This window comes from Rattus rattus, chromosome 1 (genome assembly GCF_011064425.1).
Source record: "Rattus rattus isolate New Zealand chromosome 1, Rrattus_CSIRO_v1, whole genome shotgun sequence".
NCBI lineage: Eukaryota > Metazoa > Chordata > Mammalia > Rodentia > Muridae > Rattus > Rattus rattus.
In genome coordinates this window covers 253,550,616-253,577,189 of record NC_046154.1, presented here as the reverse complement: position 1 = coordinate 253,577,189, position 26,574 = coordinate 253,550,616, and the positions used below count along the sequence as shown (strand labels likewise).

The window sequence follows — 26,574 nt, the reverse complement described above, 5'->3', positions numbered from 1 at the left end:
TCTTAAGCATAGTAATTTAAACTTAAAACATTATTTTAGCCCTCACATGTTCTCCCTTTGTTAGATTAAAAAGCAGCTGTAGAGGGAGAGAAGACAGAAGGAGTGAGCCTTGGTCTGACCTTAGGATCATGTTTATTAACAATGAGGGAACATTTGTCATTCACATGTGCAGGTGGCCAAAATGGGTACAGAAGCCCCTTATAGAGGTAGAAATGACTTCCTAGTTTACAAGGGGATGCTGGGAAGTGTAGTCCTTCATCAGAAAACTCACTGCCTTACACCCTTGTTGGCATTACACTGGGGAAAATTGAAGCCTTGAGCACTCTATCCATGATCCAAGATTTTGTTCTGGTTATCCCTCAATGTTGGATGCCCTATCCTAGATGTGCTTAGTCTTCGAGGTGGTCCTCACTGGCCTCACCCATAGTCAGAGAGTCACAGGCACTCAGCCCTTTGTCACAGTTATTTGGTCCAGATTTCCCCTCAGTGTGTTCTGGAGACCATACCATTGTCCTTTCCCAGTGGTTCCTAAAGACGCACATTCCAGAAGGCTGAGGCAGGAGAATGGAAAATTTCAAGTGACCCTTAGCTCATAGTTCCAGATCAGCCGGGGTATATAGCACCAACCCAGTCATGCATTTGGCAGTGTGGAGGACCTCTAGCCTGCATGCTTACAGCAGAGGACACAAAAAAGCAGTCCCACAGGCCCTTTTGGTTGTAAGAGGAGAGAGGCAGTAGAGACAGAGTGTATATTTTTTTTTAACCACATTTATTTTTTTGTCCCCCACATTTATTATGGACCCTTTCCCCTTCAACGGTTGTGGTTATTTTTGGTGTATCCATTCAATCCTTCTGTTTCTCAACTAATTTGCATGCTCATTTGCCTAAACATGCTCACACCTGCTTTTAAACAAGTGAACCAGCTTTGCTAAGGGCTTACCAGTCAAGACATTGCTCCCTGCTCCTCACTGTTGATACTCAGTGTTCCTGAGGATGGAGGGACTCCAAACCAGTGGGAGTTTTGTCTGATAGGGTAACAGGAATAGTCTCTGCTGGTGGGAAACTTCCAGAAAGGGGGAGCTCAAAGCAAGGCAGAAGTTTCTGCTATTTTTTGTTTGTTGCTTTTCTTTTAGAGGCAGGGTTTCATTTAGCCAAGGCTGACCTCCAACTCCCTAAGTATAAGTAGTCAAGGATGACCATGAACTTCTGATCCTCTTGCCTCTACTGCTTGAGGGTTGGGATTACAGGCATATGTCACTGCCTGTACCGTGTATATGGTACTGAGATTGGACTCTGGGCTTCATGCATACTAGAGAAGCACTCTTAACAACTGAGCTGGACCCCAGCTCCCAGTTTGTTTTCTTCCCTTGGGACAGTCTTATCTTCTCTGTGTAGCCTAGACACTTTGCCTCTGGAACCACATTCTCTCCCCCAGATCCTTTCTTATCCCATCAGGATCAACCCAGTGGAGATTATGTGCTCCATGGAGGGTGCAATTCCTCTGGAAGTGCTTGCATGAACCCAGAGCTCACTAGGACCCTAGGAGACTCAGGCATGGGAGACACATGCCTTCACTGTCACTGCTTAGGAATATGAGTAGCACCTTGTTTGTTTGTCTGCTTGTTTGTCCGCTTGCTTATGTTCCAATCTAACCTCTGAATTACAGGAAACACAGGCCACACCCACAGCTTATTCGGACACCTGAGAAAAGGGGGTACTTATCCCCATTAAGGCTGCTGTAGTAGATGGGAAAGGAAATGGTTGATGACTATACAAAGATTTGGAGACGGTGGAGAAAGCAAGCCAAGTTCATGTTGAGGCCGAGGAGGCAGAGGTCTGCTGCATTTCCCACCTGTGTTGCCCACCTGTGTTGCTCTACCGCTGAGCTAAATCTCCAACCCCCATACAAGAGATTTTAAGGTTAATTCTAGTCACAGTTCACTGATCATACGTGTAGTTCACCACGCATTCCCTGGTGTGTTTCTATAAAATGCTTTATAAACTATTTTAGTAAGAGCCAAAGGTGTCCTTGAAAGTAATAAGTTATCTGGTAGGCCCTTTTCAGAGACAGCCACAGCTCATCCCATCACACTTCCTGAACAGTTTTCCTTCCAAGATTGCACAAGATTGCCCGTTTGGATTGCCGTTTCCAAACACTGAAGCCTTTGGAATCCCCATAGATCCACAGACTGAGAGACGGTTTGACCGTTCTCTCTGCGCTAACTCTCAAGCACCAGACTTCACCCAGACCAAAAGTAGTTTTCTAAACACCAAATTATTGTCTTTGGTTTCTATGAACTACCTATTTAGCCCAGATCCTGTGATCCTAGGGTCACAGGCAATGAGGTTACCACACAGCACCAAGGGGGCAGCTGCACAGGCTCAGCTCCTGGAGAGAAATTTCCTAGCTGCCTCCAAAAGTTAACAGAACCCTTCCCAGAGGGAAACAGAGAGACAGCACCCCCCACCCACCTATCATCTAGACACTGTTGCTCCAGATAAAGGTCAAACTGGACTTGGGGTGGAAGGCAGAGTGCCTTCAGCTATGGCCTCTCCTGGAACCATCCACAGGGAGAATGCCCAAGTTCATCGGAAGCACGGAGACCAGCAATTTACAAACCGGCAGAGCTGCCTTGGGGTTTGTGGAGAGATGGGTGATATCCATGCTTGAGTGTTTGACGGTTATCCTTGGATGCTCTGGATCTGAAAGGAAAAAAGAAGTAAGGTTCCAGGCCCTTCCCAAGTATCGTAAGAATATGATTATCCAGTCTCTGCTCAGGTCTCCTTCTCACAGATACTGACAGGCACCTCCTGGGACATTGCGAATCCTGGCTTGCTGGGTGCACAATATTTTCACCAGAGAAGTGAGTCCGCATCAACGGGGTTACAGCCCTTCAATTCAGTGGAGGCCAAGGAATTGGAATTTTCCCAGGAACCTTATGTTGGGAGAGAAAGCAGGAACCTTGCAGAAGAAACCGAAGCCCAGACAAAGGTGGGCAGGACCACACCCTGATCAGGATTGTTTAAACTTAAGCTTCCTGTTAGTATCCTAAAGATTAACGGGTGGGGGCAGGGTGACTTGAACCTTTTTATTTTCGAATAAACCTGCTTTCTCTGCTACTGGTTCCTTTAATCAGCATGTTGGGCACAGGTAGCTGAGCCTGGCTTGTTAGGACCGTCATGTCCCAAGCTCTGACCCTAAGAGCTCTGGGAACAACAGGGAGGCCCCACATACCCTGCACCAAAGTCTTTACCTGGTAGAGGGGAGCAGGCACATGGTCATTCGGGCACACACCTGGGATGTCGCCCACTGTAGCCACTGGATATCTTCATGGATATCAGGGAGCCACATCACCAGCCTGTGGGAAGGAAGCCAAGGACACTATTGACTTACAGGTGATTCTGGCAGGCTCCTCCCAGAGACCTAGCAACAGACACCTAGCAACAGCTTAGGTCATCACCTGCCTCCATTACTACCTGAGCTGCCACCAGGTGTAGGCAGCCTGGTAGCTTGTAAAGGGACTGCTCGTTACCAGCCCCTCTCCCCTTCTTATTCTCTCTCATTTTCTTTCTCTCTCTAGTCCCACATGTTCCCAGCCAGCGTCCCTTTCTCTCTTTCTAACTTTCTCTATCGACCCAACCCCGGCCTCACGACTCTGTCTCCCCTCCCTTCCCCCACCATAGATTTCCCTTATACCAGGTCTGTTGCATGATGGGATTTCTCAGGGAGACACCTTGGCAATGGGCTCTCTGGGTGCCCCCTTAACCCTGTGTTATATTTCCTAACAGAGACCCTATAGGAGTACTCTGCATAGAATTAAACATGCACATATATGTACATGTGCACAAATATCACATGCACACATGGGCTCACTGTATCAGCCTAAAGATTAAACCAGAAAAAACGGTCAGTAAAAAGCAGTCCTAGGACGGGAGAGATGGCTCAGTGGTTAAGAGCTCTGTTCTTCCAGAGGTCCTGAGTTCAAATCCCAGCAACCACGTGGTAGCTCACAACCATCTGTAATGGGATCCGATGCCCTCTTCTGGTGTGTCTGAAGACAGCTACAGTGTGCTCATATACATAAAATAAACAAATAAATCTTTAAAAGAAAAAAGCAGTCCCAACAGTGACTTTCATCCAAGTGAGCTGCCTGTGTCACCTCTAAGCCCAATGTGATACCCTCCCTAAGGCATATTTGGGATATCACCACAACAGAAAACCTTCAAAAACCTCTAAAGCACACAGGCCATTTAAGGTGCCCAGAAAGCTCCTGGGAATGAGTGGGAAAGGCCGCAACATGGGGTCAGTCTACCTAAGTTCTCAAGGGTTGATGGCAAGTGCTGGCCAAGGTCTAGCCTAGGCTCTCCAGAGGGGCCAGCTGTGCATGGCCACTCTGAATCCAACTGTAGGACCACAGGGGCCGAACCATCTGCAGACTCTGGCAAGAGGTAGGTTGCTGGTAAGAGCCTCCCCCAAAGCAGGAGACTGACTCCAGAGGGGTGTTTGGGAACAAAGGTAAGATGGTATGGGTCAGGAGACCACCCCGCAACACCCTTCTCTTCTGACCAGGAGCCCACGCTTGCAAAAGCCTGTGTAAAGCACTGGACAAAGCCAGCTCCCAGTCCCAGACTCCAAAGTAACCACTGGACAGAAGACCCACCTACAGGGCCCTACACTTACCAAATAACCATCACTTCACAAACTCCCCTCCCCGTTCCCTTAGCAGTCTCTACTGGAGCTCAGCCTAGCAACTTCACCCATGACCCCCTCCTGTGACGTTGGTGAACCCACCCAGAGCTGCCTTTTTACAATGACGTCAACTTTATGGGATTTATTAGATTGGTGGAGAAGCTGTTCAAGGGGGGCACGGGTCAGTAAAGCTGCCCAAGGATTTTGATGGATAAAGGTTGGGCCCGTGCAATGCACTAAGATAAAAATGTGGGGGACAAGACACGACTAGCTCACTGCACATCCTATCCTATGTGAGCAGAGCCACACAAGCGGTAGGCTTGCCAAGAGAGCAAAGTGAGAAGTGGGGAGGCAGGCCTGGGCTATTTATTTCTTCTCTGAGTCTCTTGACATCTCGACAGGCTGGCCTAGACCAACTGGGCTTTTTTTTTTTTTTCTTTTGCCTCAGCAGTTGGGCTGGTTGCAAGTACGAACTGCTGACTTGGCTAAAAGATTCCAGTAGCCTCAGCCAGAAGGGGAGGGAGCCGGACACCGCGAAGCACTGGTAATACAGTCAAACTTGGCCTTGTATCCAAGTCTCCAGGAAGGCCAAGGAGGAAGCACCAAGGGAGACCTGCTTCCCGCAGAAGCAGGCTGCACCAGCATTATCCTGGGAGTCATGCTGATGTCGCTGACATAGGAACGTAAGTGGGGTGGGGGAGCGGAGAATCAGGCCTTACACCCCGACTGCCTGGGAGAGGTCTGACTTGAGTTTAAGGTCAGTGTGGTCTACACAGTAAGTTCTAAGCCAGCTTGGGCTACAGAGTTAAAATTCTGTCTCAGAAGTACAGACACATGGGGCAAAGAGATGGTTCACAGGGTAACGATGTTTTCTGCCCTGGCTGACACCTTGAGTGTGGACTATGGAAGGAGAGAACCAACTTCTAAGGGTTGTCCTCTGACCTCCACACATAGGCTGTGGCCCAGCCACAGCTGGGATAGCTGGGATGGCAGGACACGCACCTAAGCACAGTGGTGCATATCTAGCGTCCTAGCACTAGGAGGTTGAAGCAGGAGGACCGAGAATTCAAGGCCAGCCTGTCTGTTCAAACAGTAAGACCCTGTGTTAACACACACACACACACACACACACACACACACACACACACACACACACGTGCACGCAACGCACATGGGCACACACAGACACAAAAATCAATCCATATAGACTAAAATAAACGTCAAACTAGCCCTCAACATACAGACACACCCACTTCCACAGTCACACCCCCCAGTACCCCTCTCCCAGCACACACAAACCAAGCCCAGAAGGCTCAAGTAAAGGAAACAGAAGGACAAGTCAGAGCATAGAAGTTCACTCACGCTGTTAATGTTAAAACTCCGAGGGTGGAACTAGAAGGTAAATCTGAGAAGACTTCAGACTGGAGGCAAAAAGCCAAAGGACTGAAATATGTAGAAAAGAGAAGGTCGGATGCCAAACAACGATGGGACACGCCTTTAGTCCCAGCACTCAGAAACCAGAACAGAACGGGGGGGGGGATCTCTGTGAGTCTCAGGCCAGCCTGGTCTACAGTTCCAGGATAGCCAGGACTACACAGAGATGCCCTGTCTCAAAAGAAAAACACAACGAATTTGAAAAGAAAAGGTTCCTCAGGCCAGAATTCAACCCAGTGGCAAAGCATCTCACAAGAGTCTCAGGAAGAGGGGAGGAACAGTCACGGGAAAGAAGGAACTACAGACACAATTACAGGAGGTCGTGTCCCCAAGCCAGGAGAGAGAGAGGGCCTTTGACTGGGAAAATAGCAGTCTGGGGAACAAAAGACTGGCTGAGGAGGGGCAGAAAGACTAGGACCTTCTCCGTGGAGGAGAACAGGTGGAAGTCATGAATAGCACACGGGGCCCCAGCCCGGCCCTCAGAGGGCAGACCGTGCCCTCGGGTCTGGGAGCAGCTCAGGTGTAGAAAACAGGTGAGGCTCTGAGGAGGCTGGCAGATCGCTGTTTCCGTGGGGATTTAGGTAGGCTCCGCTTCAGAAAAACAAGGAGGAATGCCAAGAAAAAGAGACAGGATCCAAAGAAACGGAAGGGCAGGGCTGAGTCATGTCCCTGAGGCACTAGCCCAGGGAAGACAGGGTAAGGACCTCAGGAGAGGTCCAGGGCAAATGACACATTCAGAACCTCTAGATATCATACCCTTCTTTCCTTCTCTCCCCTCCTCCCCCCTCTCCCCCCCTCCCCTTCTCTCTCTCACCTTTCCTGTCTCTCTCCTTCCCCTCCCCCTTCCTCTCTCCCCTTTTTCTCTCCCTTCCTCTCCTTCCCTCTCTCCCTTCCGCTCCTCTCTCTTCCCCTCCCTCCCTCTTCCCCTCTCTCCCTGTCTTTCCCCTTCTCTCTCTCCTTCCCTCCCTTCCTCTCCCCCTCGCTCTTCTTCCCTCTGTCCCACTCTCTCTTCCCCTCCCTCCTCTCCCCACTTTTCCCCTCTCCCTTCCTCTTTCCTTCCCTCCCTCCTCCTCCTTCCTAATGGCAGCATGGGGATTGAACCATGCTAACTATCCACTCAACCACTGAGTTACACCCCCAGACACATTTTGGTTATGAGACAGGGTCTCTATACAAAGCCCGAGCTGGCCTTGACTAATTCTGTGGCCCAGGATAGTTTTGAATTCCTGATCCTTCTGCCTCAGCCTCCTGTGCTGGGGCCGCAGGTGGCAGCCACCACACCCAGTGTAAAAGATCTGAAGCATTCTGAGCGTCCGCATGATGCTCAAAACATTTCTGAGATTTTTACCTGTTTGACCTTGCTTAACTGGTAAGCCCGTGCAAATACCCAGAATTCCAAAGTAGCAACCACAAAACCAAACCCTGGGAAGTTTTCAACAAGGGAAATCAACCTGAAAACAAATTCCCAGCCCCCCCTGCTAACTGGACACGTGATCACACTACTCCACACCCAGGACCTCCCAGGCAGTCTTCTGTTTCTTCAAAGGAAAGCTGAAGCCCAGAGAGGCACCTTCATTAGTCCAGGGCCACACAGCAGTGGAAGGGATGCAGCCAGATGTTGAACCTGCTGTTCTGATGACTAAACTGTAGATTGCTGTCTGTATGCAGGTGAGGTCAAGTGAAATAAAAGGCTAGGGTCCTGTGATTGGGCAATGAAAAAGGAAGGTGGGGCTAAGAGTTTCAGAGAGAGGACAGAGGAAGATGGAGGAAGAGGATGAACCGGATCGGCGTGGCTTGAAATAGCCACAGGTAGCTATGACTGTCATAGAAGAAAATGGAATAATATAGGGCAGCTTGCATCAGTAACAATTGAGTTTTGAGTTCTTTGTGTGGGCCTTTTGTGGGATGAGAATTTACTGTTATAAATCTGACTGATAATTTACAAGCCTCTGGAGTTTTGATTTTACTGGGTTACGGGGACGGATGGCTGGGAACCTCTGGGGAAACAGGGAAAACCTGGGATTGCAGCTCCCAGTGGAGGAGGGGAAAGGGCAACTGGAGAGTAGCTGGCGATAGCTTGGATTGTTTTTAATTTTACACTAAACCGAGCTGCTGCCCTGCTGTGCTGTTTGAGAGGGAGCCTGTTCCCGAGTCCCAGGACCACCTCACTACTGACTCTGACTCAAATTATGCAACCATGGCCATAGGGGAATGGGCCTCTCAGCTATCTAAACACAGGCCCAAGGGATAGATAGCAAGGACTTGTTTCTAGGCCTGGCCTTCTTATCTTTATTTTTTATTTTATTTTTATTTTTTATTTATTTTTTTTCGGAGCTGGGGACCGAACCCAGGGCCTTACGCTTCCTAGGCAAGCGCTCTACCACTGAGCTAAATCCCCAACCCTAGGCCTGGCCTTCTAATTCACCAGCTCGGTAGCTACAGAGTGGTGGCTTCTACCTCTTAGTTTCCCCAGAAGATCATGAATGGCTGGGACCAGATGCTAGTTTAAAGCCATAGCTATCTCTACAGATCTCCAGAAGACTTCGGAGCGTATACCATGTTGTGGACAGCCATGGCTCAAGGAAGGAGGGCCTCTCGCCGGGGTCCAGTCATGTGACATACAGCCAGCCTGGGCAGAAGCCACTATCAGCTCACTGACTATCACACATGCCTCGATGCTCACCTGTGGACTGCAGCGATGGCCGACTCCACGGGCAGAGTGCAGGGCAGCAAGATGTAGGACAGGATCCTAATGGGCAGGAGGTTGCAGACTTTGTTCAGGTAGCCCCCCCTGTCTTTAATCGCTTCAGTCAGAGCTAAAAGAAAAAGGCAATTTGGAACTATAAGTCTGAATGGCTCCTGAGAACGACAGGATTCAAGCCCCTCTGATGGGGCTCGGATGGGCTTTGAAGTATAGGAAGCCTGGAGCAAGCCAAAGGGCCGGCAGCTGCTCTGATGGAACAAGCTGGGGCTTGTGAGCTGTTTCTCTCACATCGAGCGTAATTAGGTCGGACTCAAGCCAGGCGTGGTGGTTCTAATCCCAGCACTTGAGAAGCTGAAGCAGGAGGATTTCAAGTTTGTGGCTGATGAGGGCTACACGGTGAGACTCTCTCTTCCTCCCCTGATTCCCCTCCCCGCTACTGGCACATATTTAGGTCTATGACTCTTCAGTGTTTCCAGATAAGTTCGAGGGAGCACACGGCTCCCCCTGACCCCACCCCTCAGCTGGCTCCCTCTTCCACTGATGACCTCCTAATACTTTCCTTTGAACAGCTACTGCCTGGAGGGCAGACACTGGGTTTCTTTCATGGCTGAACCAGTCCTGGGCCAAGCAGGAAGCTGGTTTGCGGACAAGACTGTCTGACCTGGTGGATCACACCACTGTCACACCGTTAACAGGCCACTTCTGTAAACAACACGGCCTCCTCACACATTTGGAGGCTGGAAGGCCATGTGTTAAGGTGCCAACAGTCGCTGGTGTCTGGTGGAGGTCCAGGACACGGATTGCTAAAGGACTGGAGGCTATCACTGACCTGTTTTTTGGTTTTTTTTCTTTTCTTTTTCAAGACAGGGTTTCTCTATGTAGCTCTAGCTGTCCTGGAACTCATTTTGTAGGGCAGGCTGGCTTAGAACTCAGAGACCTGCCTGCCTCTACCTCCCAGGCGCTGGGACTAAAGGTGTATGCCACCACCGCCTAGCGGGGTTGGCTTTCTTTTTTTTTTTTTTTTTTCCGTAGCTGAGGACCGAACCCAGGGCCTTGCGCTTGCTAGGCAAGCGCTCTACCACTGAGCTAAATCCTCAACCCCGGGGTTGGCTTTCTTTATGGCAATTTCCAAGCTCACTTGGAAGGCCTTGCCCTCAGGAGTTGTTCCAATGCTTGCCTTCCAACGCCATCCCCTTGAGGGGCTCGGATTTCAGTATGAGAATTATTTTTGTTCTTGAGATAGGATGCCATGTAGCCCAGGCTGACTCAGAATTCACTCTGTAGCTAAGGCTTGCCTTGGACCCCTGGCTTCACCTCTTAAGGACAGCCTTACGTTCTGCTGTCAGCGCAGGAATTGTGAGGGACACGAACATTTAGAACATTCAGGATCGACTGGACAGCCAATGAGATAAAATGCATCACATGGAGGTTACCTGTGCTGAGCTTGGGGGACAGCATCTCCCAGATGCTCTCATCCGACGGCACAGCTGTAAGGCATACACAGCTTACTGGCACCTTGTCCCCTGCTACAAGGTGGCCATTTTCCAAGCAGGGTATCGTGGTTTCTGGCGCCATTTCCTTCTCCGAGGACAGACTCAGGCTGCGCTGTGGCCCATTACAGATGCCTAGAGAGAACACGGAGATACTCATGGAGGGAAACATAGAAGGGGAGATAGTCGTCATCTACCGGCCCCATTCTGCCCCTGACAGCAGGGAAGGCAAAACAATCCAGCAACTTCACACTTGCTGCAACCCCATGCAAGCTGTGGGTTAAGGGGTCCATCTTGGACACCAGAGCTGGCTCTGCCAAGTAATGGCCGCGTGACTTTGAACAAGCATCTGCGGTTGTGATTCCTCAGCAGAACAGAGAGGAGTGCGGTGTTTGCAGTCCGGCAGATGGGAATGTGGTTTGCGGCTCCGGCCGGGTTCGCTAGTTCACTCTAGCTGTGTGGGTTTCTCTCTGCAACTGTTCATAAGCTTTAAAGTAAAATACTAAAGTGAGCAAACAATTCTTCTCTCACAGCTTGAGCGCAAATTCCAGGCCTGGAACAACAGCAGTCAGAGGCCATTCAACAGCTACTACAACCATCAGTTCTACTTGTATGGTGGTTTGAATAGGAATGGCCCCATAGGCTCAGGTATTTGATTCCTAGGTGTGGCCTTGTTGGAGTGGGTGTGGCCTCGTTAGAGTGGGTGTGGCCTTGTTATGTGAAGTAGCGGAGGGCTTTGAGGTCTTATATGCTCAAGCAACGTGCAACGCCCAATGCAACACAGTCTCTCTTTGCTGTTTGCCGATCCAGATGTAGAACTCTCAGTTCCATCTCTGCACCATGTCTGCCTGGGCAGTGGCCATGCTTCCTGCCGTGATATAATGGACTAAACCTGTGAACTGTAAGCCAGTTCAGAAAAACGGAATGTTTTCTGAAGGAAATTAAATGTTTTCCTTTATGAGACTTGTGATGGTCATGGTATCTCTTCGTGGCACTAAAATTCCAACCAAGACAACTGTCAGCTGAGGAATCACAAGCACAGACGCTTGTTCAAAGTCACACAGCCATTACTTGGCAGAGCTAGCTCTGGTGTCCAAGATAAAACTCTCTGTGACATGGCTATCACAGAGTCCCCGTCTGTCTTTCTCTCTTTGACTCTGTCTTTCTTCCTCTCCTGTGCTGTTTCTTTCCTTTGAGCCAAGGTCACTATACAGCTCAGGCTGGCAATATGGCTACAGAGGCTCTTGTCATGGCCCTGTGGTGACCTGGTTCAGCATACAGGAATGCTCTCTGTAATGAATACACATCTGTCCTTACAAAAGTATCTTCTCCTCTGTCTCCATAAATGTGCTTCTAAGCCACACATTCTGGGCAAATGTTCTACCAATCCTTTTTTTTTTTTTTTTTTTTTTTTTAAATTCTTTTTTTCGGAGCTGGGGACCGAACCCAGGACCTTGCGCTTCCTAGGCAAGCACTCTACCACTGAGCCAAATCCCCAACTCCCTACCAATCCTTTTTTTCTTCCTTTTTGCTTCTTCTCTTTCTCTTCCTGATGGGCCTGACAACTGAACACACATATATATACACACACATTCATATACACACATGTAATACACACATACACACATATATAATACACATACACATATACATACATAGAACACACATACATACATATATAGACATAGACACACACACACACATACATACATACATACATACATACATACATACACACACACACAGAGTCTCACTAAGTAGCCCAGACACATACACACCACTAAGGAGCCCAGGCTGGCTGGTTTTCAGTTAGACCTTGAACTGCAATCCTCCTGCCTCAGCCTCCCAAGCAGCTGAGATGACAGGCCCATGCTACCAGGCCCGGTTTATGGCATGGGCATGCTTTAAGAAGGGGTGGCTTTCCTCACTGTGTGATTGTAGGACATGCCTGTGTAAACTGAGACAGCCAAAATGCCAAAATGCCATCCCACTGTGTGACTACATATACACAGCCCGACCTGGTTGCCCGGGTAAGCTTGGATGACTCAGGGGGAAGGGCCTGCTAGGAAGAAGCCTCGTCCAGTGCACAGAACCTACATTTGGCTAGGGAGCAGATTTTAACACCCTCATCTGGAAACTGCCCCTGAACTCTGTCAAACAGTCCATTATATGCTAAGGGCTCACAAAACAGCTCAAAGAAAAGGAAACAAGCTGCCTGCAGAGGAGGGGCCACACAGTGCCATCAGGCTTCCCAGGTTCAAATCCCAGCTCTGTATCACGATGGCTGCCCCTTTCCTGCTGACCTCTCCTCCCCAGCCATCTGTAACATGGGCAAAGGTTCCCCATCCCACAGGGCCTAAGAAGCTGGTAAAGTAAGGCTCTGGGAAGGCCATGAGCCTGGATGACAGAACAGAGCGATTCTGCAGTAATCCCCAGCCAGGACCTACCGTTCTCTTCCAGGAACCGGAATGCATCCAGGTACCCTTGAAAGCACAGCTCTCCCATCACCTGCGAGCAAATCAGGCAGGTGAATCACTGGGTTGTGACTGTCACATCCTCTGAGAACCTAGGACATCCAAGGCATGGAGCGCTGTGAGGGGGTTCACCTAACTCTGTGCTTCCCTGGTCTCAGCTCCAATGTCTTCTCTCTACTCTGTCAGCAGGAGCAGTGCTCCATGTGGCCTTGGACTAGGGCTAAGCCTTATCACTGTAGCCAACATGGTATTACCCTAACTGTCTTTGGACGATCACCATTGGGCATCATGATTGGTGAGCAAATTGGGTACAGGTGGCCAGGTTCTCTCAAAAGACTAGTGGACACACAGTTGCTGCACTAAAACGCCCATCAGAAAAGGGACTGTGGTGACTCCTTGCCCCAGTGCAAATCAGAATCATGATAGGAACCAACGTGAAAAGAGTTCTGAACCAGGAGCAGGGCTCATCAGTGTAACTCTTGCCCAGAACCCACCAGTGAAGACATGGAGGTGTGGCTCAGCTGTGAGGCCTTACCCATAATCCACCAGTGAGGGTTGGGGGCGTGGCTTAGTGCTCCACCTTTGCCTGGCATGTGTGAGACCCTGGCCTCCGTCCTCAATACCACAAAAAAAATCCAAACGTCTTGCACCTTGCTCCTGTTTCATTTCAAAATATTTAATGTGTGCATGCGCGCGCGTGCGCCCACCCACATGTGCACATGGAAATCAGAGGACAATTTACAGGAAATTGTTACTTTCTCTTGATCTGTGAGTTCCCAAGAATGAACTTGGTCCTCATGCTTGGTAGTCAGCACCGTTAAACACTGCCATTTTATGGGTTTTTTTTCTTTTTTCTTTTCTCTGTTTGTTTTTATTTTTGAGGCAGGGTCTCTTTCTGTAGCTCCAGTTTAAACTCACAAACATCTATTCGCTTCTATCTCCTGAGAGCTGGGATTAAAGGAATGCAGCACAACACCTGTTTGTGGGTGTGTTTTTAAGATTTTTATTTATTTTTTGATACAAATATTTTCTTTTGGGGGGGGTTGGTTGGGACAGGGTTTCTCTGTGTAGCTCTGGCTGTCCTGGAACTAGCTCTGTAGGCCAGGCTGGCCTCAAACTCACAGAGATCGGCCTGTCTCTGCCTCCCTAATGCTGGGATTAAAAACCTGTGCCACCGCTAGTCAGCACATATAGGTATGTTCATGTGTATACAGGTGCTCACAGAAGCCACAGGCATTGTGTTACAGGCAGTTGTGTGCCCGTTGTGGGTGTTAGGAATCAAATTCAGGCCCTCTATGAGAACAGAGAAGGATCTTCACCTCCAAGCCATCTTGCTAGTACATTTTTTAAAAACCTCTTTTTAAACCTTATTTATGTATTTTATATACGAGTGCTCTACCTACTTGTATGCTGGCATGCCAGAAGACGGCCTCAGAGCCTGGTGTTGTTGTGAACTGCCATGTGGTGGCTGGGAATTGAAGTCTGGACCCCTCAGAGACTAGCCGGTGTTCTTAACCGCTGAGCCATCTCTCCAGACCTCAATTTGTTTTTTTTTTTTTTTTTTTTTTTAAGGAAGGGTCTTTCTAGGACACCCAGACTCAACTCGAGCTCTCCATCCCCCTGCCTCAGTCTCCTGGGTGCTGGAAGACAGGTATGTACCGCCCTGCCTACCCTTCTATGGGTAGTGTCAACTGTTGACTTGGCACAGTCTAGACTCCCCTAGGAGATGGCCTCTAAGCATCCCTGTGGGAGTTTACCTTGATTGTGTTAATTGGGGCAGGAAGACCCACCCACTGGGAGTGACTGGGATCTGGGATTTTACTGCTTGAGAAAGGAAGCTGGGCTGCATCACACATTCATTACACCCTGCTTCCCGATTGTGGACTCCATGTGACCAACTGCTACAAGCCCCAGACGGTTGACTTCGTCCCTGCCGTCGTGGACTGCACCTTGAGCTGTGAGACTGAATAAATTTTTTTTCCAGAAAACTTCCCCTCATCAGGATTTAAAAAAAATAATAACAACAACAGGAAAAGAACCTTAGACACCATCCACTACCCCTGACTTCTTAGCCCTGAATTCCTGGAAGAAGAGTCTGAACTCAGGGTCTGTACATGTGATCCCTGGTAGAGCCTATGGCTAGGGGTGAGGGGTGGAGGTGGGGGATATATGATTTCCCAGCTTTAAGACAGCAACCTTTTGAGTCACCATCATGGCATAATCTATTTCTGTCTGCTCATGGAGGGACTAACTGGTGTCCCCAGCTATTTGGGGGGGCAGAGAGTGGCACCCCAGCACCCAGCTCACCTTCACATCAGATGGGAAGAGTGCTCTGGTCAGAAGATGAAGGTTCCCAGTGCAGAGACGAAGACTGAGGTTGGTGATATTCACCTGGAGGAAGTTGGTGGACTTGACTTTGGGACAGATGTCATGCTCACCATAGAAAGGGGACACCGTGATGGTGGTTTTGGCATCCAGCAAAGGGACGTTGTCACTCACTCCTCCATCCACGTACCGCTGTAAGGAAGGGGAAAGGGAGGGTACTGGGCTTAAGTGTCTCACAAGACACTGCAGCCAATATGGTGGTCTGGAAACCACTCTTGCAGGAGCGTCTTTCTGACCTTCAAGGTTGCTCTGTACTCTTGCAAGGGATGCCCACCATGTAAAAGTGCCTGGCAAAGAGACACATGGAGGTGAGAGTCCACCCCATGGTGTGCTTCTCAAGGCCTAATGTGGGGTGGACACCCATAGGTGAGTCCCTATCATGTGCATAAAAGGACCATATAAACTAAGGGTGTTATATGTACTGGGGACAGTATGTGATATGAACCCTGCACCAAGGAGACACATGACCATAGGTTCAAAACCAAACTCCCTTTGGAGATCTAGGACAAGGTATTTAATTGAGTCTGTTTTCCTATAATACTTTTCTTTTGGGGAGAAGGGGTTACAGGCTGGCCTTGAACTCATGACCCTCCAGTCTCAGTCCCTAATTGCTGGGATTACCTATGGAAGTCACTGTGTCATGAAAGAGTCTTATGTAGCTAAGGCTGGCCTTGAACTCTTGACTCTCTTGTTTACAGGATCATCCAGGAGTGCATTTTAGGGACTGTAGGGACATCACCATAATGCTCCTGGGCCCCTTCCACTCAATTCTGGAAAGATCACATGCCTACATTATGTCACAAGAAGACTGGGGATCAAGTATCAAGATCAAAGATTTGCTTAATTGCCAGGGTCCCTAGCAGCCCAGTTCTGGGCTATACATACACATTGTATATATACTCATGTATATAAGTTTCCTCAAGAAACTTAAAACAACAACAACAACAAAAGAAAATGTAGATTGTTTCATTGTTGGGTGTGATGACACTTGTCTTTTAGTCTTAGTACTTAGGCGACAGAGTCAAGCAGAGGCAAACTCTTGTGAGTTTAAGGCCAGCCTGGTCTACCTAGAGAATTCTAGCCAAAGTTACATAGTAAGGCCCTGTCTAAAAGATTAAAAAAAGATATAGACAGTTAGCCCATATTTCCACGGAAAGCAACTAAAGCAACTACCTAACAAGAGTAATTTAATTCCTAAGCCTCTTCTAATATAACTAGGCCACCAGGAGCTTCCCTAGGGCGCTCAAGAGCAGATTAAGGGAGCCAGGCCAGTGTATCCGACAGACAGTGGACAGGAGGTGGAGGAACTCCTGGGGGTGTAAGTCTGTGGATCAGCCTGCGGGGAATGCCTAGGGATGGCTTCTGTCCTCAAGACTGAAGATCCCATCTCTCCGGTTCGGTACAGTCATGGGAGCCAGAGTCTAGCTCACTACAAATGGCAGCCTCAAACACTCAGCTGCCCGACCATCCCCCAACGCTTACCTCACCTCGGAAGGAAGGAGGGATTAGGCCAGAGAAGAGAGGAATGAAGCAGGAGCACACCAGGGCCTGTGAGAAAAAAAGAGTAGACACTCTCAGGGCACAGCGCCTCTCTATGCCCTTCTATACTTCCCCAAGTGAACAGTGCAAGCAAAATGCTCTCTGCACACAGTAGGGTCTTTGCTGTTGTTTGGTTGTTTTGGGTTTTCCCAGATAGGATTTCTCCTTATCCTGGAACTCCCTCTGTAGACCAGGCTGGCATCGAACGCACAGAGACCCACCATCCTCTGCCTCCCGGGTAACAGCGGGTTTGTTTATTTGTTTGTTTGTTTTTTAATACCTGGGTGAATGAATGACATTCATGCTTGTCTTTGAGGCTCTTGGGTCTTAGCTGCAATGCCAGCTTCTTAACTATACCATTCACACAGTTCAATCTTCTGTCCTTGACCCCCAGGAGGACCACACTGTTGACTTGGTGGCATAGGGGGCTGGAATCATACATCTCACCCAGATGCTACAGGAAGCACGAACCCGGGCTCTCCCTCAGAGCTCTCCTGAAGCCAGTTAGAGGTCATATAGAACCGTGGTTCCCTAGGCCACACTTTTTGAGAATCACTGTTCTGGAGAGCACATTGTCTACTGAGAACAGATCGGTGTTGGTAATTCAGAAGCTCCTAGAATTTCTAATGGAGGACCAGGCATTCTGCTGGACACTTGAGCATATATATATATATATATATATATATATATATATATATATATACACACACACACACACACACATATATATATACACACACATATATATATATATAATAAAAAGGGCCAAATGTGGCATTTTGATATAATAAAAATGATCTTCTCTGTGCTAGATCTGGCGATAGAAGCAAGTAAGAATGGTTCCACCCTGGAGAAGCTTTATTCAAAAAGCCAACCTTACTGCATACCATGCATATGCTGAGGTGTGGGGCACACCCAGAACCAGTTCTCTGAGTCTTAAAGAAAGAAAGAAAAAAAAAACTTGTGGTAGGGTGCAGCCGCACAGTCAAGCACCTGCCTGATATGACCAAGGTTCCATCTCCCATCCCAGCACTGGAAAAAGTAAGAGAATTAAGAGTCCTGACATAGTAAGGCTTCTAGGTGAACGGACAAAGTCCCTGAAAGCATAGTATTCCCATGGCCCCAGTCCACAGAGACAATGATAGCCCTGTGCTGCTCCTCCATCTGACCACACCCAGAGAGGCAAAATGCTTACATCCACCACTTCATCTTTGGAATGGAACTCAGACACCAGCACGTTCTCCCCATCGGACACTCGGGTGAGTGAGATGTAAACCTTGCCAGAAATGATCTGGTGGACGTTGTCTGGGAGGGTCTCCTGAAGGCCGTCTCTGACGCACTTGTTGATGTTGAAGAACGGGTGGAGGGTGCCGATGTTGCGGCTCCTGGCTTTCCGCACGAGGTCCATGAGGATCTCCATGATGTGATCTGGGGACAGAGGACGAACACATAGAACAGGGCTCTCCATACTGGAGAACAGAAACCACACGGAACTCTTGAACTGTGGCTGGTCCCAATTAAGACACCATAAAGCACATCCTGTGTTCCCGTCACGATTGGGTACATTCAAGGTGGCTATAGGTGACATTATCTCATTAACAGTAATTACAGTCATTACAAAGTCATTACAAAGATATTCTGGGCATGACTCAAAAAAAATCAATTTCATCCTTGTCTGACAATGGAGCAGCTAAAAAAATATAAAAGCCTGTATGGTATGTGGTGTATATTTCTTAGATGGTGCTGGGGTAGGCCTTCCAGTGGCCCTTGCCCATGAGAACTCCACTTGCATGTCCGTAAAGCCACAAGCCACCAACACGTCAGCATTCCAGCCTTGGCACAAATGGATTCAACATCAGAGGGTACAGAAGAAAAAATAACGCAGGCCTGGACCTAAATGTTAATCTGACCTCTGCTCCTTACAGAGGAAAGCACGCAGCCATCTGCCTATACCTCAGAATGACTTTAATTTTTTTAAAAAAAAAAAAAAGATTATTTATATGCATATGTGTGTATAAGCTTATGTGCACCACATGTGGGCACAGAGGCCAGAAGAGAGCATCACATTCCCAGGACCTAGAATTATAGGTGGTCAGCAAGCTGCCGAGCAGGTGCTGGGAACTGTACTTGGGTCCTCTGCAAGAGCAGTAAGCGATCTTAATCACTGAGCCATCTCTCCAGCCACTAGACTGCCTCTTTCAAGGAGAGCAGAAATGTATTCACTTTTGGAGACAGGAAGGATTGAGTAAAATAACATCTATAAAATGCTCAACCCAGGAAAGGCTGCCTGAGTGACTAGTCTCCGTGTAAGCCTCTGAGCCCAGACTTCCCAGATTGCCCAGTAGGTAGGTACACGGCATACCCACAGCCCATCTGCCCTCATTCTTCACACCACGCCCCTCTGGCCCACCCACTCTGCCCTGGCCTAAACAACATGAATCAGAGTTCCATAAGGACAGGCGTATCCCACCCTGTCCTGATCCAACTCTGACTCCCAGCAAACCCTACCCATTGCTGGGCCTGGCCTGAGGGTGAACTCATGGCGGCCGATTGCATCTGCCTGCTCTGCCGAGTCCAGCCACCCCGATGCCCCAAACACCTGTGCCTGCTCCAAGCCCTGGGCAGTGCACCTTAGCAGCTCCCACCAGAGATAATCTGTCATTCTGCCCTCTCTGTGATCTGACAGGACAGCCCCAGGCTGCAGTTACAAACACCCTCTTTATCAGTGGTTCTCAATCTTCCTAGTGCTGCAACTCTTTCATACAGTCCCTCATGTTGAGGTCCTCCCCTACCCCAAACATAAAATTATTTTCCTCGATACTTCATAATGTAATTTTGCTGTTATGAATCATGATGTAAATATCTGTTTTTCCAATGGTCTTAGGCGACCCCTGTGAAAGGGTCATTAGACCCCCCCAGTGAGGTTGTGACCCACAGGTTGAGAACCACAGCTCTATACAAAAGTGGGTGTATTTAAGATTCCTGGGACCCGATGCATTTAAACCTTGTCCCAATAATGCATCCCTGTTGGGACTCAGAGGCCCATGTAAGAACTGCCTTTAGTGCTGAAGCCCAGGGTGCGTCATGACCACTGGGCTGATGTAGTCTTCCCAGAGGCCACTCTTACTGCCCTTTACTCCCCGTCTCCCTCCCTCACTGGGGAAGACAGACAAGCAGGCACGCAGCCAGATTTGCTTGTCCTCTAATCCCAGAGTCTCATCAGCTCAGGGTCTGCTCACTGATCCTGTCCAATGGCAGAGCTCCGCCCAACAGCAGGGGCTTTCCCCTGCCTGCCAAAGTCTCTGCCTGCTGGCTCTGGCCAGCAGAGCAAAGAGTAAAGTGTTAAAGAGGCCCAGATCAATGAGGGTTGATGCGGGACATTATCATGCAGCCTCGAGACCTCTCCCGTGGGCACGTAGCCAAGCCCTGCCCACAACCTCAAAAGCATCCAGCTATGATTCTGGCGAGGGCATCACATCCTAGTAGTTTAGGGGGAGAGGAGCGTAAATTCGTCTCCTATCGCTCATGGGTGCATGGGCAAATGTTTAATTAGGCCAAGATTCAAATTCCCAGAATGTCACTGCCAGTGACATCGATCTGGGAAGGGCCGCTTGCCCAGGCTAGTGAAGACAGGAGAGGGTGGAACTGAACCTGTCTGGGAACCCATTCCAGCTTCTAGGGAGTGTTCCGAATACTTCTCTAACCCATGCACCCCGCCCCCAGCAGCCACCTCTAAAGGCGACCAGAGGGTTGGACTGCCACCAAGGATGTCCTAGTCTGGGTGCCTTCTGCCCCTCTAGCGGCACCCACTATGGGTCACTAGCCACAGGACAAACCTTTTGCGGCTCAGGGACCAGAGAACCCAGCAAACCTGAGTCGTTCTTTGCTGTTCTGGGACGACCCAGCTGGCAGGACCCGAGTGGGGGACCCATTTCAAACCAGAGCGCTGGAGTGGGCCGGGAAAAAGATGCTCAAGAGTCTCCCGTGCAGAACGCGTCTGCTCCCGCCGGCCCAGGGAAATCCCACGCCAGGTGACAGGCCCCGGGTCTCCAGATGGGTGCCCAACGACACTGGGAAGGGCGAGAGCTCTCCGGACAGGTTTCTTTGGGCACCCCGGAAAGTGTTACCGATTCCCCAAGTGGAGCGCCCCTCCCCGCACGCGGGGTTTGGGTAGTGGCCGTGGACGCACCGAGAGGGAGACTGCACACGAAGGTGACCGCGTGCAGTGCACCGGCCGAGCAGCCGAAGAAAGTGCGCGCTTCGCGGAGGATGTGCGGAGCGCGCTCGCTCAGACATAGCGTAGCCCCGACGTGGTAGAAGCCTAGGAAGCCGCAGCCTGCGAACGACAGGCTCCAGCGGCGCTCTGGGTCGTACATGGCGCTGGAGGCTCCGGAAGGCGATGCGGCTCAATTCTGCTCCGGGCGTTGCTGCTCTGAGCTTAAGGAGCCGCAGCCGCAGCCGCAGCCGCCTAAGCAGTCCTCGGGTGACGTCAGCCGATGCCCCGCCCCGCTCGGACCATGCAAATAAGCCAGTGGGAGGCCCAATGGGCGTACTGGACTCCTGCCCCGCCCTCGTGGGCTTTCCCTAATCGTAGGTTTGGATGCTCGCTGGGCAAAGGGGCTCTTTTCATTACCATTTTTTTTCAGATCCTGGATGGCATGCCGGTGGCACGCTCTCCTTTCTTTAATACACGAGAGATGCCACCATCCACATATGGTCTTTCCTTTATTTTCTTGTAGGATGTCTGTTTTTGTCGTTATTTCTTTTGCTTTCTGTACGTTTTCAATTCATGGAGGAAGATTTTCTTCCTTTATAAAAGATACTTAGGCTCCCCCACCCCACCCCATGTGTATGAGTATTTTGTCTGCATATATGTCTGCGCACCACGGGTGTGCAGTGTCCAAGGAGGCCATAAGAGGACGTGAAATCCCCTAGTACTGGAGTTACAGACGATTGTGAGCCATCGCGTGGTTGCTTGGAGTCCAATTCTGGTCCTCTGTAAAAATAGCTGTGCTCTCAACCGCCGAACCACCTTTTCAGCTCCTGTTTAATTTTACAGTACTAGAACCGCGACCCTCCTGCGTGCTAGGCAAAGGCTCTACCACTAAGCTGCACCCAGCCCCTTTTTTCTTTTAACAAGCCGTCTCTGTCAGTTACTCAGCTTGGACTTCAGCCTCTGACCCCTTTGCCTCAGCCTCATAAGTAACTAGGATTACAGGAAGACAACACCAGGCAGGGAGGGCCTGACGTTTCCATGTCGAAGTGTCACTTATAAATAAAAAAAGTGATTGACTGGTGCCAGTGAAGGTAGGAGTTGGGAAAGCTAGGAGTTAGATGGTTTTTGGTCCTGTCTGTGACTGTTCTATACGTTGATGTCAAGGCGATACGTGATTGGACAATAGGGAGTGGGGCGGGGACAAAGTTTTTGTAAGGCGGGGAGAGGAGGAAGGGGGGGTCAAGAAGGAGTCTACGGAGGAGGATGGTTCAGATTTAGGTGAACTAGATATTTATGTACCACATTCATGTTTGATGCCCGTGAAATCTAGGAGAGAGCATTGGAACCCCTGGAATTGGAGTTACCAATGGTTGTTAATCACTATATAAGTGCTGGGAATCTAACACAGGTCCTCTGGAGAAGTAGCGTATGCTCTTAACCACTGAACCATCTCTCCAGGCCTATAGTAGAATGGTTTGATACAGTTTTAGGCAGAAGAAAAAAAAAAGGTTAAAAAAATAAGTTACAAAATCCCTCACCCCACAGAACAAATTAAATTTCTTTTAAAAATACTTTTTTTGAGATGGCTGTTGTGACAGACACCTTTAATCCCAGTTCTTGGGAAGCAGAGGCAGGTGGATCTCCAAGTTCAAGGTTAGCCTGGTCTACAAAGTGAATTCCAGGATAACCAGGGCTACACCGCACATGTGTTCAGTAAGCAGTAGTGTGCAATCCTTCATGGTGTGTAGGATTAAAAAGCTACCCCATTGAGTCATGTCCCAAAGGAAGAGCATGGACTGGATTCTTTTGCAATCTGAAGATGGTTCTCGGTACTTCAATTCCCAGAAAGTTGAATCCCCATATTCATTATGGAAAACAATGGCAGAGTTGAAACTAGGGGGAAAAATTAGTTTTACATCCTTTCTCATGGTTCATGTGTCCTTTTGTCCATATTCCTCTCCTGGTCTCCTGTCTGAACTTTGGAAAAATATAAGGATCCAGTGGCCACACATTGCCCTCTTGCCTATGCTCCTGTGCTGAGAGAGACCAGGAAGCATTCTTCCTCACACCTGATGAGCATCATTTAACCCCGCCCCCAACGTTATAGCCTGCTTCCTAGTGCTCCGAAGAGAAAAACAGATGTGCGAGGCTCACTGTGAGACTAAGTGTGCGTGCAGACAGCACAGTGCCAGTTACTTCCTCCTCCCTCATCCCAGGCCTGCGTCTGCCCAACACGCAAGCTCCTCCGCTAGCCCTCGGGAAACCCCGTAACCCGGTAGTCTGATGGCAGTGCACTGGGCTGGTGACATCTCCTGTGCTGAACTCCCCATTCTGGCCTCAGGGAGTTTCCCCATAGGTCACTGTCTGTTCCTACAAGAGCATTTGACAGTTCTGCCCATGGTCAGAGTGAAGGCTCTGTAACAGGCCTGAGCATTTGCAAACATGAAGCTACCCCTTTCCCCCCCTCCCTCTCTCTTGCTAAACTGTTAGAGGACACTCCTAAAGCTGGCCACCAAGGCCCTTATTTGGCCACTTCCTTATGCCTAAAACTCCGAGGTCCGGCTATCAAAACACCAAGGTCCGTCAATCAAAGTTCATTATTTGGCTACACTGGCTAGCACGTCCAATCAGGACTTACCAAGTCATCCTAACGCAGACTTCCCCCTTTTCTCCTTAAAACCACTCCTGCAGAAATTCCTGCTGCTCTCTTTATCAGACCGCAGGCAGTCCACCCCCATCCAACCCATTTGCCCCTCTGGAGTAATAAATCTCCTCTGTGCTGAGAATTCGGTGTTTGGTTGTGTCCATGACTGTGTCCTACTGGTGTCACACACATATACTGCACACACACACACACACACACACACACACACCTCACACACACACACACACACACACACACACACACCTCACACATATGCGTGTATAATGCCTCTGAGTCTCTGTGGTACTGATAGAAACTATGATGCCTTCACTATAACAACTAGACACCTAGGAAACAGAAGACACAGTAGATTTGAATAGATAAAAATTTGAGGGGTTGGGGATTTAGCTCAGTGGTAGAGCGCTTGCCTAGGAAGCCCAAGGCCCTGGGTTCGATCCCCAGCTCCGGAAAAAAGAACCAAAAAAAAAAAATTTGAACAGAATGCCATCATGGTGGGAAGACATAGTAGATCGAATAGATAAAAAAGGTCTTAATATTTAGTTATGCCAAATAATTTAGGTTTGAAACTATTTGGGGGCTGTAGAGATGCTTCAGCTGTTAAGAGCACTCACCAGTCCTGCAGGGGTCAGGGATTCGGTTCCCAGCTTCCACATGCCAGCTCATACCATGTCTAATTCCAGTTCTAGGGAATCCAATGCCCTCCTCTGGCCTCCCAGGGCCTCCTTATGCATGTGGTATGCATATACTCATGCAGAATCACACGACGCACAGAAACAAAAAGTAAGCATATCTCTTTAAAACAAAAGTTTCCATTGTGTGTTGGAGAGACTTAAAAATAACCATGTAATCTTTCAAGCGACTGCAGTGGTCAACCTTGCCTGTTAACATATATGCAATCTAAACCACACAAGAGCCATTCCTCTGGCCATGTCTGGGAGGAGTTCTCATTTACCTAAGGAGAGAAGACCCAGACCAAATGTGGGTGCCAATTGGAACACCCATGGTGTTCCTCTGAAGTCCCACACCACAAGAAGAAAAACAACTAGGCACCTGCAATCCTCTCCCCACCCCACCCCATCCCCGTGGTGGTTTGCAATGCTGTTGGCTGCTTCCCAGTCTTGCTGCATGCCTTCCCACCATGATGGCTTCTACAGGCAGACTGAAGCTGGAATAAATCTTTCCTTGGGCCAGCAAGATGGCTGTACAAAAAAGGATGCTTTTCCCCAAGGCTGATGACCCAAGCTCCATCCTAGGACTCATTCAGAGCACTGGCAAGTCTTCCATGGTTCTCTCTCTCTCTCTCTCTCTCTCTCTCTCTCTCTCTCTCTCTCTCCCTCTCCCTCCCCCGTCCCCTTCCCCTTTCCTTACCCCCCTCTCCCCTTCCTCCTCCTCACCCCTGCACTTCCCCCACACACACCAAAATAATGTAATTAAAAACAAACGGGGTTGGGGATTTAGCTCAGCGGTAGAGCGCTTGCCTAGCAAGCACAAGACCCTGGGTTCGGTCCCCAGCTCCGAAAAAAAGAAAAAAAAAAAACAACCCCTTCTTTTTGTAGGTTGCTTTTATCAGAAACTGTTGTCACAGCTACAGGGCAAGAAACTGACAGAGACCAAGCTGGCTCCTGGTTTTCCACAGTGGCTCCTGCTGTAGGAAGTCTCCCGACATGCTAAGATAACTGAGGAGCTCTAACTTCTAGATCAGGGTCTTGCAAATGTCCGTAGTAGATTGTTAGCCTACAGCAAGTCTCCAATTAATCTTAGCAAAGGTTAATATTACTGGACAGGAGATATCCACCTTACTGGCAGAGACTGAGAACAGCTCAGAAAGAAACAGCCACTGTGGTTCTTTAAAAAAAAAAAAAAAAAAAGATTTATTTATTTTATTGATATGAGTATACTGTTGCTGTCTTCAGACACACCAGAAGAGGGCATCAGATCCTACTACAAATGGTTGTGGGCCACCATGTGGTTGCTGGGAATTGAACTCAGGACCTCTGGAAGAGCGGTCAGTGCTCTTAACCACTGAGCCATCTCTCCAGCCCCATGACTCTTTTAGTATTCATGGATTCTGCATTTTTTTATGTTGCCTATTTGCTGAAGTTTAATTATAACGCACAAACCGTCATTTGTGAGTTATTTGTGGACACACACACAAAGATGAATAGAAATGTGGGCTCCTCAATTCATCCATTTCTGTCTGAATGTAAACAGCAAGCCCTCTTGTTTGGCTCTCTGGCTATAAACAGTGTCCCCCTGGTCTGGCGACAGTCATGCTCTCACACTGGGGACTTTCTTTTCAGCGTTTTGACTGCTTCAGGTGGCCTGCTGGATATCTGAGGCTCTGCCTAGAGTTCCTTGGAGTAGGGAGCCTGGAATATATCTTACAGAGAGAACGTGTTTAAATGAGCAGGAGGATCAGTAGTTCAAGGTCATTATCGACCAAGAGCCAGCTACAAGAGACCCTGTCAACAAACAAGCAAAAACAGAACAACAGATTTCAGGAGGAGGGGCCACAAGTAGAACAAAAAGGATAGGTGCACAGAAGGAAGTTTGTTTGCCCGGTGTGTGGTGCATGCTTTAATCCCAGCACTCAGGAGGCTGAGTCTGAGGATAGCCTGGTCTACAGAGAGAGAGAGTGTCAGAACAGCCAGGGGTACACAGTGAGACCCTGTCTTGAAAAAAACAAAAGGGACACAAAAACAAAAACCAAACAAACAAAAAACCCAAAATCTACCCCCCCCCAAAAAAAAATCCCAACACAAAACCAAAAATGTGGCTGTGTATTGTTTTGGAATCGGCTAGTTTTCATCGGGGGAGACTAGAACTGACTGTGTGCTGAGGCCCAGTTCTTGCTCTGTGTATGTGAGGGCCTGAGTTCACTCTCCAACCTTGCAAAAAGGAAAGGAGGAACTGCATGCCCAAATTGGCCTCCGGACGTTGGGAGGTAGATGCTGAGTTCTGTGTTTACGGGACTGGA

The 26,574-nt window shown here is 49.0% G+C and overlaps 1 protein-coding gene across 2 annotated transcripts; it reads right to left on the bottom strand.

Moving 5' to 3' along the window:
* Nucleotides 1–1,976: 1,976 nt before the first annotated feature.
* On the bottom strand, nt 1,977–21,157 carry Pnpla3 (patatin like phospholipase domain containing 3). 2 transcript variants are annotated; one of them, XM_032918833.1, is made up of 9 exons: nt 20,906–21,157; nt 17,912–18,144; nt 16,660–16,725; nt 15,100–15,309; nt 12,766–12,826; nt 10,262–10,453; nt 8,808–8,940; nt 3,255–3,359; nt 1,977–2,703 (listed from the first exon to the last, which is right to left on the bottom strand). In XM_032918833.1, exons 1-9 carry the CDS (start codon nt 21,090–21,092, stop codon nt 2,613–2,615), a joined length of 1,278 nt encoding a protein of 425 aa, XP_032774724.1. In that variant the 5' UTR covers nt 21,093–21,157; the 3' UTR covers nt 1,977–2,612. The 2 variants fall into 2 exon arrangements, with proteins under 2 accessions (XP_032774724.1, XP_032774732.1); XM_032918841.1 differs by lacking the exon at nt 1,977–2,703 and having other exon boundaries at nt 3,251–3,359.
* Nucleotides 21,158–26,574: the final 5,417 nt, after the last annotated feature.

What these genes read in the sequence shown, in the direction of transcription:
- Pnpla3 (XM_032918833.1), bottom strand. Translation starts at nt 21,092, where the DNA reads ATGTACGACCCAGAGCGCCGCTGGAGCCTGTCGTTCGCAGGCTGCGGC. An exon ending in CCAAAGATGAAGTGGTGGAT is followed by an intron (nt 16,726 to 17,911) that starts GTAAGCATTTTG and finishes TTTTTCTCACAG; the next exon opens with GCCCTGGTGTGCTCCTGCTT. An exon ending in GCCATCGCTGCAGTCCACAG is followed by an intron (nt 3,360 to 8,807) that starts GTGAGCATCGAG and finishes TCCTTCCCACAG; the next exon opens with GCTGGTGATGTGGCTCCCTG.